Here is a 14,980-nt window from a genome sequence, read left to right as displayed (position 1 = left end):
AACACAAATTAATTTTGTGCTAGGATTTAGTTGACTATTTCAAAAAATCCAAATCTATACTAAACACAAGCTCAATGATTCTTCATTTCCCAAAAGCTTAAAAAGCATGTGGTGGTACTTAAAAGAATCATACAACTTGGAGAAAATAAATTAAAAAGACAATACAAGATTAAGCTAAAAGAGATTTGTATAGAAATTAAAAAGTGTATACAAGCTTGGAAAGGAAATTGGGGTTTGCAAAATGTAAATATATCTAAGATACTAACTATAGAAATGACTAGGTAGAAAAAGATGGGTAGGTGGCTAGGTTTGCTAGGTAGGTCATTACAAGTAAAAGAAGAGGGGTATTTATAACTAAAGAATTAGGGTTTAGGGGTAGGGTGGCTCCATCTTGACCATCCATGTGCCTTGAGTGTTGGGAGAATTGTGGCCATCCATGTGTCCTTTACTTGCCAACCCTTTTTCTTTCTTCTTTTCTTTTCCCATTTCTTCTTTTTCTTGCATTTTCTCTTCTTTCTTTATTTATCTACAATTTCCTGAAATAAAATAAATAAGCGATTAATACTACGAAAATAAACAAAAAATAGGCACTTAAATATGCAAAAAATATGGACTAATCATGTTCGTGAGCAGGGATCACTACCTAGTCAACCAGATGTGAATGCCCAAGAGCACTGCAAGGCTATCACATTAAGGAGTGGTAGAGAATTACCAGAAGTTAGAGTCCCGGAACTGAGTGATGCAACTCTTCCTCCTAAAAAGAGAAAGTCATATCAAACTACTGTGAAAATTGCGGAAAAGATTGTGGATGATCCAAAAGAATATATTGCACCAAAAGCTCACGTGAAACAATATGTGCCTCCAATCCCTTTTCCGCAAAGGTTGACAAACCGGAAGTTAGAGAAGCAATATGAGAAATTTTTAAAGATGTTTCGGGAGATACACATTAGCATTCCTTTTGCTGATGCTTTGGCTCAAATGCCCCGTTATGCGAAATTCATGAAACAGGTATTATCTAATCGCAAGAAGTTAGAGGCGGTGGAGACAATCAGTCTTAATGAAGAGTGTAGTGCGGTTATCCAACGCAATATTCGTCCTAAGCTCAAGGATCCTGGGAGCTTTTCTTTGCCCTGCACTATTGGAAAAGTCGGAGTAAAAAGAGCATTATATGATCTTGGACCTAGTGTGAGTTTGATGCCATATTCAATCTACAAAAGACTTGGTTTGGGAGAGCTAAAGAAAATAAGGATATCACTTCAACTTGCAGATCGAACTATAAAATATCCACTTGGTGTGCTTGAGGATGTTTTGGTGAATGTTGATAAATTTGTTATTCTTTGTGATTTTGTTATTTTGGAGATGAATGAAGATGTTGAGATCCCGATTATCTTGGGAAGACCATTCTTGGCCACTGCTGGAGCAAGTATTGATGTGAAGGCTGGCAAGCTTTCACTAAACGTGGGTGAAGAAAAAGTCGAGTTTGATCTAGATCAAGTTTTAAAGGCACCTGCACTTGAAACTGAAAGTTTTGCTGTGGATATTGTTGAAAAACTTGTGAAGGAAGTCACTGATGCTATTCGCGAGAATGAAACTGAAGTCGATGAAAACAATTATGAAGAATTCCGAGGAGATGATTTGAAGGAGAAGGATGTGACAATTGGACCATTTGAGATTATTTTGAAAGAGCCGCCATAAAAGAATGAGATAATTACGTCAAGCTAATGACGTTAAACAAGCACTTCTTGGGAGGTAACCCATGATTTTGTAAGTTTGTAGTATTATTATTATTATAAGTATTAGAATTTTAGAATATTATAATATTTATAAGTATTATTATTGTTATTATTAATACTTATAGTTATTATTAATATTAATAGTATTATTATTAGTAGTAATATTATTATATGTAGAGATTTATATATATTTATAATTCCGCAAGGTGCATTGATAAGTGTGTGAAGTGTGCAGGAAAAAAAAAGGTATGCGAAAGAAATCGAGGCGGAAGCAGAGTAAATAAATTGGGCAGCCGCTCTGGCTGCCGACCGTGCAAATGCTACTGACTTGCGTCTTGTACATAGTGTATTTTCGTTGCTTTTGCTTGCTCTGTTGGGCTTAAGCCCATGATCCAGTCCACGCCTTATCAGCCCACACACTGCTGTTTTGGCTCACTGCCGAGTTGCAGTCAGCTGATTAATGTCTGTTTAAGGAGTCCAGCCCGCTGTTTTGGCTCACTATGCTTCAGCCCAGTCCACGCCTTATCAGCCCACTTGACCAAGGCCCAAGTCCATCCTGAAAGCCCACCAGCCAACTGCTCCTTGGACAAGTTCCTATTCGGCTGCCGACCGTGCAAATGCTACTGATTTGCGTCTTGTACATAGTGTATTTTCGTTGCTTTTGCTTGCTCTGTTGGGCTTGAGCCCATGATCCAGTCCACGCCTTATCAGCCCACACACTGCTGTTTTGGCTCACTGACTTGTGTCTTGTACATAGTGTATTTTCGTTGCTTTTTTTGCTGTTGAAGAGAATCGAACACTGAACCTTTTACTTACAGACCACTGTGACAAACCACTTGTCCAAGGCTTCTGTTGTGAAAGATATCTATTCTACTTAATTTGAACTAATGCACGGGGATGACAGCTGGGAGCCACTACAAGCTATTATTCAGCATTATTCAGGGGAGTTTTCTTAACTTTTCTTTGTATAAGTAATTATTCTATTATACTATATATTATTCATTGAGGACAATGAACCATTTAAGTGTGGGGATGTGTTCTCACGAATAATATTAAAAATGAAAAAAAAGAAAGAAAAAAATAGTTACATTTAAATTAGAGCATATAGTTATTCAATTTGGCATGCATTTTTCTTAGTAGATATTTTTTAGTAATTTTTTGTTTTTTTTAGTTTGCATTTGCATACTTTCATGAAAGTTTGTCGACCAAGTCAATTTCCTATGATAAGTTTATTTGCATAATTTCTTGGCTAGTAATCTTGATCATATGTGATGTCTTGCATGCTTAGAAATTGTTTGTGCGGAACTTGTAATTACACAATAACTGTTCTAGAGACGAGATTTAGACTAGCTTATTTCTTGAGTCTTAACTATGGGCCGGGCGTAGAATTTTGACTGTTCCCTTTTGAGCTTAGAGTCTATAATTCCTAAGTGAGGGGGAGCTTTGGGATATACATGCCTTTCTAAAAAAATAGAAAAAAGAAAAAAAAAAGGATACATATATCAGCAATAAAGTTCACGAAAAAAAAATGGTGGTATAATTGACTAGGTTGGACTCATTAATACTCGAGTAATTAAGTCTGAGGGGACATTGTGCCTAGTAACCTAAAGCCTTTCATGGTTTGGGATTGCTGACCCAACACTCACTAAATGGGTATTAGTGTATAAGTCTTTAGGGATCTCAACCATTGCACGGTCAAATAAGCCACCTATATCGCATGTGTGAACAATTTGGTTGGTGAAGTCTATTAGGTCCTGAAACGATTGTAGATGGGGGGTGTTGTTGAATACAATCGTCACTAAAAATCGCGGCGGAATAATCTGATTTGAATTAAACTTGTTAATCAGATTTTAATTAATTAATATAACAATGTTTTAAGTCGTTATATAATTAATAAGGTTCGATTTAATGTCCACTAAAGTTCGTAGAATAAATTCGACAAGATGTATTCTAACTTAGTGATTAAAACAAACGAGTTATCAAAGCACAGAAAACTGTGGATATAACAATTGCAAGTTACAAACAACTTGAAAGCTTTTACAATGCTTGAACACTTGGAAATGAAGAAGTGAAGCCATATTTATAGGCAAATCACTTGGATCTAGGTATGACAAAGAAAGGAATGACTTTCTAGCTTAGGAATGACATTACAATGGAAGATATGACATTATTACACAAAGCCATGCCATAAAACAAATAAGGAATGACATTTAAATGGAATGTCATACCGCCAGGGGCGGTATGACTTTATCTTGGCCACTACACTTCATTTGGCATGACTTTACCAAAGAAAGTCATTCGGTTGAGTTTTGTATGACTTATTAAGTCATTTATAAGCAAGTCATACACACAATCAGAGAATGCCTAAATCAGAGACACAGTATGACTTTTTTTAAGTCATACCAGTGAATGTCTGATACCAACAAACGGTATGACATTCACAAAGTCATATCAATTCAAGTCAGAATCAAGTACACGGTATGACTTTTAATAAGAAAGTCATACCGATTGATTAAGCCATGCAATACTCATCGATATGACATATGAAAGTCATTCTGAGAATGTCTGCTCAACTGACACGGTATGACATTATCTGAGAATGTCATACCGAGCCAATTATGCATTAAAACAATTGATTTAATTGAATAAATACTTAATAATTACTCACTTAATTATATTAATTATATAAATTCATAAATTAAATTAATTCGAAGGTGAATTAATTTAATAAATAAATTATACAACCAATTTAATTAATTTGAAGAGTGAAATAATTAAATAAATATTTATAAAATTATATTCCTTTAGCAGCAGGGACTCCAGGCTTTGTTGAACGTTGTAGATTTCTGTCTTGATCGAATGGCCACTTGTAGTTAATGCAGAACACTTAATCTGACTAGCTGACACACAAATGTACTGTCTGGTTCATCTGTATCTAGCTGAATTAAATATTTTTTTATCAAATAAACATTTGAAACGAGGCTTGTTCGTCGAGTTAATGTCTTCGTAGATCTTCTTCATAAGTAACAATAGTATGGAATCTTCTGAATAAATAAAGTATTAAAACTTTATACCTTCTGGACTTCTGGACGTGCTACAAAAGATTATTTGTACACTGAGGCTTGAACATATTAATGAACTTCTTCCAGTGGTGTGCAGCAGCATCCTGAAATTCTTCAGACATATAATTTCAATAAATCACTTGACGTTCTTCGTACGGATTCCTTCAACAGTACTTGCTATTTACCTTGCTTTGTTATCAGAGTTGCATTGGTACCTCTTTAATTACAAATAGGCTAAACATATGCCTTTCAATCTCCCCCTATTTGTTTGTTAACATAACATGCAAATTATCGAGATGATAACTCAACTAACTGATAAGACAAAGGATTAAACATGAATTGTAAATAGCAAAAAGTTTCTGGTATTTCATTAAACATTCACCAGAATTCAAAAGATTACAATAGATTACAAAAGGATGTTCTTATTGAACATATATTACAAATCCCTAATGAATCTAAAGATCAACTTCTCCTTCTTCGATATCAGAAGTGTGAAGGATAGGAGTTGACGATTCTTCCCTGGTTGGCACTTCAGATGTAGTGGATTCACCATGCTTCTTTCGTTCCTTTGCCAGAGCCAGTTGATGTAGCACTTCCAAATCCACAGGGTCTTCGCGGAAGTCTGATGGCTGAGATTTTGTAACATTTTTCATCCTTCGAAAGTACTGAGCAACATTCTTTCGAGTGCAGTGAGAAAGAATCACATCATCAGCATCAGACTTAGCTTTAGAAGCGAAGCCCTTGGTTCTTAAAAGAGTGGAGGCAAGAGCAAGTTGTTTAGCTGGATACTTTGGCAAGGCTTCTTCGTTGAGATAGACAGTGCTGAAGATCTCCTTGTGAACGAACTTAACACAGTACGGATTCCTGACAACCTGAGGACTGTTGAATACAGCACATTCCAGCAGTTTGTCACGAAGGAGTTCGTTCAGGTTGGAGCTACGCTTTACCTTGTTCCGAAGCACCCAGAGCTCAGATACAGAGAATGATTTCAGAGATTCGACAGATAGTCTGAAGGAACCATTCCTCTGTGTATAGACAATTAGCTCCCATTCTTCTAACAGATTGTTGACTCCCACAGTCAAATAATTCAATTCCAAAGCAAAGGCATGCATAAAGACATCCTCGTCAGGGTTTACCTCTCAAAGATCATAGATCAGAGATAAGAACTTCTTGTCATTGAAAGGTTGCCTTTGAGGTCCATTGAATATCCTCTTTGCAATGTCCCAGCTTTTTCCAACTTTTCTTTGAATATCAAGATTCTTCTGCTTGCATGCAGCATCATAGATTTTCTGTTTCTCGATCCTGATTTGCTCTTCTGTGATCAACTTGTCCTCTAGAAGTTTTTGGAAATCACGAAGCTTACGCTTCCTAGCTTCATTTTCATCTTTGAACTTTCGGACATTCTCCTCATGTTCTAGGTCAACAGGTTCTTCATCCTGAAACAAATAACCCTCATCAAATTCACCTTCTTCTTCTGCCTGACGATAGGTAGCATCGAAGATGTCATCATCATCCATATCATTAGGATAGTCATCATAACTATCAGAGTTGAAAACATTGTCGGACTGATGTAACGGTTCTTTGCCTTTAGATTTGTCAGATTCTTTGTCAGGGGCAGATCCAGAAGTGGTATTCTCCTTGTTGCTTTGATTTGAGCTATTGCCTCTGTCATCCCTGTCACCTTTGTCTTCTCTATTCTCCCCCTTAGTTGAGGGATCCTCTCCGGAGGGTTGATCATCAGACTTGTTGGAGTTTTTGAGGAGTTGATCCAATTTGTTGTCGATGGTCTCAAATTTAGACATGTAAAGCTCATGATTGGATCTCATCTCAACAGCTAACTCATGGATTTCCTCTTTAAGCTCATCCCTGCAAGAACTGGATGGCCTCTCCTCAGCTTTCTGTTGTAGGGTCACCAACTATGCGCCCTTGAGCTTCTCATTCTCAGCAATCATTCTGGCAAGCTCAGCTCTTAGCCTTGCCATTTGTTCCTCAAACAGAGCAGGGTCAGTGTGTGCACTCACCTCACGTACACTCAAAGCTGTTTCACTAGCCTCACGTGCATGTGTATCGCTCGGTGTTTGCCTTACATCACTCTTTTCATTCACTCTTCCTGCTATACCTGTATATACTACCAATGTTCCCTGAGATGGGTTCAAAGGTAGTGGAGGAACAAATTGTCCTCCGGACGCCTGTGAGGGCAGATTACCTTGCAAGCTGCCAAGTTCCGCCTGATTAGAAAAGAAAGTGTGATCAGCAAAGTTTTCATAAATAATACATTGATTTTGAAAATCTGTGCACTCTGTAAACATCGTAACCTGTGTATCTGTTTGGGCTTGCACTAGCGTGAGTGCTAGCGCAGTGCTTGACTCTGTACAAGTTACCACGGCCGGACGGTCAATTTCAATGGCCTCATCCTGTAGAGAGAATGGGTCCAGAGACTGTTTTTCCGCCATTTCAAAATCTGAGCCTTGTTGGGAAGGCAAAGATGAGGTTACAAGTGTCTCCATGGCTTCCACCCTTTGCTTCTTGGAGGGAGACAGAGCTGTGGGTTGACTCATTAAACTACTCGTACTCCGTTTCCTTGTAACTTTACGAACAGGTTGCATTGAAGTGTTGGTTGATGTGTTTGGAGAAACGAGAGTTTGTTGAAGTGAAACATCAGCTAGGTTATGAACCTGTGTGTTGTCAGGTTCATTGCTGGTAGGCTGGAAAACAAAATCAAGGTCACAAACAAGATCACAACCATAATCTGACGTATCAACATTAAAATTAGATGAGAAGTTAGAAAGTACCTGAGCTACCTGTAGGTCCTGACGGAAGGACTGCAACTCCTGGTTGATAGGAGAGTCAGAGGGAAGGGGTTGTGAGGTAGATTGTGTTTGTGGTATGATTTGGGATTGTGTTTGGTATGGGAGAGGTTCAGATGAAGATGGTTGATTCTCGAAGAGATCATAATCCAAAGTTTGATCTTCAAATGAAGGGATAGATTGTAGTTGTTGATGGATAGGGGAGTGATATGATGATTGGTTGGATGAATGGTGTGAAGATTGTGCTTCTTGAGATTGTTGAGGTGAATGCTGCTGCTGTTGTTGTTGTTGTAGATGTTGTTGATGGTGTTGTGCAGGTTGTTGAATTTGCAGGGGTTGAGGTTCTTGTGGTTGCTGTTGCTGTTGTTGGTGTTGTTGAGGTTGAGGTGGAGGAACCACTTGAAGTTGATACGGCTGTAGTGGAGTGTTGAACATCTGTAGCATGTGAGGAGTGGTGATTAGTGGAACAGCTGCAAATTTGTTCTTATTGTCCAACTGAGTCATCAACTTGGAACAGGCATGAGGAACTGGTGCCACAGGAGAGTTGGAGTAGTGATCCTTCTCAGCGTCAGTCAATTTGTCATTCAGAAACAGCATAATAAACCTTGGATAAAAGCAAGAGACTTTGGCATTCTGCTCAATAGATCTATTCCTCAGTGGTCCCAACTTGGTAAGAATGGATTGAAGTATAAGCTTACCAAAGTTGATCGGACGATTAAAAGCAATGCAGAATCCAATCTTCTGAAGCAAGGAAGTTATTACATTGAAGTTCTTGCGACTGGTAGGAGCAAACACTCTAGCCAAAGTGTCGAAGAAAAGGTCTCACTCGGGCTTCAGATTTCCTTTCAACATCCTAGGCAAGTTAATTACACCCTGATACAATATCTTCTGAAAGAATTGGGTGATCTCATCTTCAGTAGGGAGTTTAGCAAAATTCTCCCTCGGGAACCCCAGTATCCTATTCACATCGTCAGAGTTGATATGAATGGTACGTCCTCCATGTATATCTCCAGAAACCCGATAGTTTTCCAACAAAGTAGTATTCAGGGCTGTCGAGTAGAAGTCCTGAATTGGTTGTATCTGGAGTTCTGCATGAGCTGTAATAGCAGTGCTGACGAGCGACTGGCTATTCAGAAAACGGACCCACGGTCTAAAACGTGCCAAACTAGCTTCCGGGTCGAAGAATCTATTCAAATTAGTCTCCTCAATAACAAAGCGACCGGCCATTTTTAAAATTAAAAATTGAATTAAGTGAGAATTTTTCAAATAAAATAATAGTTTTCAAATTTCTCACAAATTTCAATTAATAATTAAAAAACAATTAATTAATTAATTAATAATTCAATTTAAATGTGTAAAATCGAATTAAAATTTAATTAATCCTTAAAATGGATTTACAAGGTCCCAAACACTGCCTTAAACTCCAATTAATCCAAACAATCCCCAAATTGGCTTTAAAAACCCTAACTGCCGAAATCAAGAACTAGGGTTTGAAATCAAATGAACTAAAAACACCACAACTCGATCTGTACTGATAGTCCACAGCCCAATGATCACAGAACCGGTAGAAACACGCTTAAACTCGGTCAAAATCGTCCTGACTCGGTCGACTCGGTTGAACTCGGTGAAAAGGGTTTCGGTTTTCAAAATTTCAGCAGCAATTCGACTTGATTTCTTGATTAATCGAAGTAACCAGCAAGCTTTTGGCTTGAAATAACAGTAACCAGCAAGTTTATAACAAAAACTTGAAAAAAATCGAGCAAGAACGATGGCAGTAGCGTTTGAGTGAGGGAGATGAAGTGAGAAAACGGTATGGCATTCAAAATAAAAGACATATGGGACAGAGGAGGTCGGTATGACTTTCTAAGGAGATGTCATACCGTGTCTCCTAGAAAGACATTCTGGGATGAACGGTATGACATTCCTAAACAAAGTCATACCGCTTCAACACGGTATGCAGAATAATGCGGCATGACATTTTAAAATGTCATACCGTATAGGAGAGGAGTACAGCGCAAGCCAGCCGGTATGACATTTTCTAAAAATGTCATACCGAGCTACAAAACAGATTTTAGATAAAATAAAATAGAATATTATGATTTTTGATTAATTAAAAAAAATAAAACCTTTTGCACATTTAATCAAAAATCTAATACAAATAATATATAGTATATTACACCTATATTTTGTAAAATTCAACTTTAAATAAATATAAATACTTATGAATTTAACTTTAATTCATTAAAATGAATTAACTTAAAATCAAATATTTATGCTTAATTAATTTTGAAAAATACAAAATAAATACATATAATTATCTAAATGCATGGAGAATATTACAGGGGAGTATGTAGCACTTAGAAAATTAGAGAGAAATATATGAACATGCATAATTATAAAGAAAATTATCAGATAATTTACAAATAATTATATAAAAACTAATAAGATAGATATAATTACACAGAAAATTCACAAACATATATAATAATATATAAAATACATATAAAATATATACAAAGAGAATCATGGCATATTTAACATCCCTAGTTCACAAACCAACTTAGAGAAAGTGGATTCATCAAGTGGTTTCGTGAAGATGTCTGCAATCTGATCAGCTGTGGGTACGAAATGTAACACCACAGTACCATTCATGACATGTTCTCGAATGAAATGATATCTGATATCTATGTGCTTGGTCCTGGAGTGTTGCACTGGATTGTTTGAAATGGCTATGGCACTGGTGTTGTCACAAAATATTGGAATTTTGTCGACAGCAATACCATAATCATTTAATCGATTCCTGATCCAGAGAATCTGAGCACAGCAACTTCCAGCAGCTATGTACTCAGCTTCAGCAGTAGAAGTGGACACTGAGTGTTGCTTCTTGCTGTACCAGGAAACCAACCGACGTCCTAGAAATTGACAACTTCCAGACGTACTCTTTCTATCAATCCTGCAACCTGCATAATCAGAATCTGTATGGCCGGTTAAGTCAAAACCAGTATTCTTAGGGTACCAAATACCTAAACCAGGTGTACCATTAAGATATCTAAAGATTCTTTTGACGGCTATAAGATGTGATTCTTTAGGATCAGCCTGAAACCTAGCACACAAACATGTTGAAAACATAATATCTGGTCTACTAGCAGTGAGATAGAGTAATGAGCCAATCATACCACGATAGCTTGAGATATCAACTTTCTTACCAGATTTATCCTGGTCAAGCTTAGTGGCAGTGGCCATGGGTGTCTTTGCTGGTGAACAGTCTTCTAGATTGTACTTTCTTAGAAGATCTCTGACATACTTTGATTGGCAAATAAAGATTCCCATCATACTCATTTCATAATTACTCTGCATTAACTTAGCAAATCTCTTGCACAAGTTATCGTTAGTAGAACCAAATATAATATCATCAACATATATTTGAACAAATATCATATCATTATCATGCAATTTGTAAAAGAGAGTTTTGTCTATGACACCTCTAGTAAATTTATTTTCAATTAAAAATTCAGAGAGGGTGTCATACCATGTCCTTGGTGACTGCTTGAGTCCATAGACAGCTTTGAATAGGAAGTACACAAAATCATCAAACTCTGGATTTTCAAAGCCAGGGGGCTGTTCCTGATATACTTCTTCTTCCAGCTTTCCATTCAAAAATGCACTTTTCACATCCATCTGATAAAGTTTGAAGTTGGAGTGTGCAGCAAATGCAAGAAATATTCTGATGGCTTCAAGACGAGCAACTGGAGCATAGGTTTCATCATAATCAATTCCTTCTTCCTGAGAATAACCTTTTGCAACCAGTCTGGCTTTGTTTCTCACAACAATGCCATCACCATCTAACTTGTTACGGAAGACCCGTCTAGCTCCAATTGTAGATTTTCTTTTTGGTCTTGGAACCAGGGCCCAGACTTCTTGTCTCTCAAATTGATTGAGTTCTTCTTGCATGGCAAGAACCCAATCAGGATCAGCAAGTGCTTCATCTATTTTCTTTGGTTCTAGTTGAGATAGAAATCCAGAAAATAAACATTCGTTAGATGTAGCACTTCTAGTCCTTACACCAACATCAGGATCACCAATAATCAGATCAAAGGGATGATCTCTGCTCCAAATCCTTTCCCTTGGAAGTTGTGTCCTTGATGATTCAGCAGTATTATCATTAAGCTGATGTGTATGACTAGTTGATCCACCAGCTCCTCCTGAGTTGTTGCCAGGATGACTTGATGATCCACCACTAGCATCAGTGGAGTCTCCAGCATTATTTCCATTTCCTCCACCATTGCTTGGATCATTATCATTGTTATCATCACCTGTTGCAACCTCAGGTGGCACATCATCATCTGAATCAGAATCTGGATAGTTGTCAAACTTCAGAGATTCAGATGGATCAGCAGATTGTAAACTTGGAAGTTTAGTGTCATCAAATGTAACATTGACACTAACTTTCACTGACAGAGTATCAATTACAAAAACTCTATAAGCATTATTAGTATAACCAACAAAAATTCCTTCAGATGCCTTTGGCTCAAACTTGTTCAAGTTCTCTTCTCCATCCTTGAGAACATAACACTTGGCTCCAAAGACATGAAGATGTTTGACATATGGTTTCTTGTTTTTATACAGATGAAATGGAGTTTTCATATGATCTTTGTTGATCAAAGTTCTATTCTGGGTATAGCAGGCAGTAGACACAGCTTCAGCCCAAAAGTACAGTGGAAGCTTTGATTCAGCAATCATAGTCCTTGCAGCTTCAATCAGTGTACGATTCTTTCTTTCGACGACTCCATTCTGCTGTGGAGTCCTTGGTGCTGAATACTGCCTTCTAATTCCCTTTTCAGAGTAATAGTTGATTAGAGTTTGATTCTTGAATTCAGTGCCATTATCTGACCTTACAGCTTTCACTGGCACACCTTTATCCAATTCAACTGACTTAATATGATCAATCACTGTCATCGGGGTTTCATCCTTAGAAGCCAGGAAGTAAACCCAAGTAAATTTTGAGAAGTCATCCACAATAACCAAGGCATATCTTCCTCCATCAATTGATGCAACATTCACGGGGCCAAACAAATCCATATGTAGTAAGTGAAGTGGACTTGTAATGGTATTGATGGTCTTGCCTTTGTGAGATGCTCTCTTCGCCTTTCCTTTCTGACAAGCTTCACAGAGATCATCAGTTGAGAATTCCAGGGAAGGCAAACCTCTCACTAGATCTCTCTTGACGAGAGAGTTCATGGTTTTGAAGTTGAGGTGTGAGAGCTTCTTATGCCATAACCAACTATCTTCAGCAGACGCTTTGGCGTAGAAACAGTGAACTTCGTTTCCTGGTCCTGAAGACAAATCAGCTACGAATATATTGCCTTTCCTTATGCCACATAGTGAAGGACGCTTATCCTTGATATGTTTAATGATACATATCTCCTTTTCAAAATGAACATAATATCCCTTGTCACAAAATTGACTGACACTCATGAGATTATGTTGAAGTCCTTCAACTATTGCAATATCTTCTATGATGATCCTTCCAATTTTGTACTTGCCATATCCCATAGTACGACCTTTGCTATTATCAGCAAAACTGACTGTTGGGCCAGCTCCTTCTCTTATGTCTTCCAACAGGGATCTATTGCCAGTCATGTGCATTGACGCTCCACTGTCAAGCACCCAGGTAACTCGTACAATTCCACTGGCACCCTGCAAAAGACAACTTGATTAAACCTTCTTTGGGACCCACACCTGATTAGGTCCAGCAAACTTAAAGTATTGATTTCTATCAGGTAACACAACAGAGCCTCTCGGACTGATACTTGGTTCTGATTTGACTGAACTTACTTCCTTAACAACAGCCTTATAAACCTTGGTTTTAGGCTTTGGAACATAAGTCTCCTTCCTAACACGAGGAGGACTAGCAGTCTTTGATCTAGCATGCTTATTGTTTGTGTGTTGTCTAGGAGATGTGTTTTCATGTTTAGCATGCAAATTTCTAAAATAAGCAGACATCATATTGAAAGCACAAGTCATGCAATTATCAACACCACAATATTTATGACATGCATCAAAAACAGGAACAACAGGAATATCAGTCACAAAAGTAGGAACATCAATAGATTCTACTCTAACCTTGTAAAGCATAATGTAACGTAAATGTAATTACGATAACTCAACACAACAAAAGACAGGAAACAATACGTAAGTATAATACAGGAATCTACAGGTTGGAGATTCGATACGAACAGACAAAGACAATCAAGATATCTGAGACGAGCATCCGTCCACTGGAAGAAGTTCATTAACATGTTCAAGCCTCAGTGAAGAATAAAGCACAATCAGTTTCTGCTATCAAGATTGCCTAAAGATCAAGTATCAAAGATCAGAAGATTCCAGTATATTTAAATTGATTATTCATAATCAAATTTATCGAAGCAACATCTAACCCGGAATGACTGATCAAGTACTTTATCAAGCAAAAGAATTCAAGGGATTATTTCAGTTCGAGTCGTTCGTGAACCAGACCAGTGCACAGGACGTCAGGACGTACGAAAGTATTCAGTGGATTCGATCAACGGATTAATTGATCAAGTCAATCGAGCTGCTCCAGAATATATTGCCAAAGAAATTATTAATTAGATATATATATATATATATATATATATAGTCCTACTCCAATAGAAACCAAATTAGCCTAAAAACTAAAAACCAGTTTCTGGACAGTTTTTTATCACTATTTTTAATTACAGAACTCACTAATTTGTACATAACATATCACTAATTTATATATAGCATATCTCGCGAATATAAATATATATATACACATATATGCAACGTATATGACCATCATCTTCACCCAAATCGGAATAATGGACCTCTTACCACCATTACCAAACGTTTCTATGACTTGCCACCATTGTCTATCATCACCAATAGTCACATACATTTTCCATCATAACTTACAAAACTAACGATTACTTACCATCATCATACAACTTCTCTTGCGGCTTCCTACCACCAAAAACCTTCCTACGGATGAAATTAATCATCTATAATCGATTATCAATAATTTAGATAAGTAGATTTTCTCAATTTTGATAATAAAAATCGTTGTTTACATACTGTATAAAAACAGTGATTGGTGCAGTATAAATTAGTGATACCCGTACTTATAAATAGTAGTAGGGAAACTGGTTTCTAGTTTTTATTTTAAGAGTGGTTTCTATTTGATCATGAGCCTATATATATATTTCTTAATTGTGAATTACTTGAATTTCATTAATTCAAGCAATTAATTAAACACAATTAATTATATATATATATATATATATATATATATATATATTTAATTCTTGGTACAAATGGAGAGACATGGAAATTTATCTAA

General features: G+C 37.0%; 1 protein-coding gene across 1 annotated transcript; it reads left to right on the top strand.

Annotated features, from left to right (window-relative positions):
* Window positions 1-597: 597 nt before the first annotated feature.
* Window positions 598-1,695, top strand: LOC108203313 (uncharacterized). The gene has a single exon (XM_017372150.1). The coding sequence runs from the start codon at window positions 598-600 to the stop codon at window positions 1,693-1,695; it is 1,098 nt and encodes a 365-aa protein (XP_017227639.1).
* The last annotated feature ends 13,285 nt before the right edge of the window (window positions 1,696-14,980 follow it).

The sequence above is a fragment of the Daucus carota genome, chromosome 4, assembly GCF_001625215.2.
Source record: "Daucus carota subsp. sativus chromosome 4, DH1 v3.0, whole genome shotgun sequence".
Classification (NCBI taxonomy): domain Eukaryota; kingdom Viridiplantae; phylum Streptophyta; class Magnoliopsida; order Apiales; family Apiaceae; genus Daucus; species Daucus carota.
The sequence above is the reverse complement of the archived record's forward strand: the minus strand, read 5'-3'. Positions and strand labels throughout refer to the sequence as shown.

Coding starts and splice junctions, on each gene's coding strand:
- LOC108203313 (XM_017372150.1), top strand. CDS start 598: ATGCAAAAAATATGGACTAATCATGTTCGTGAGCAGGGATCACTACCT.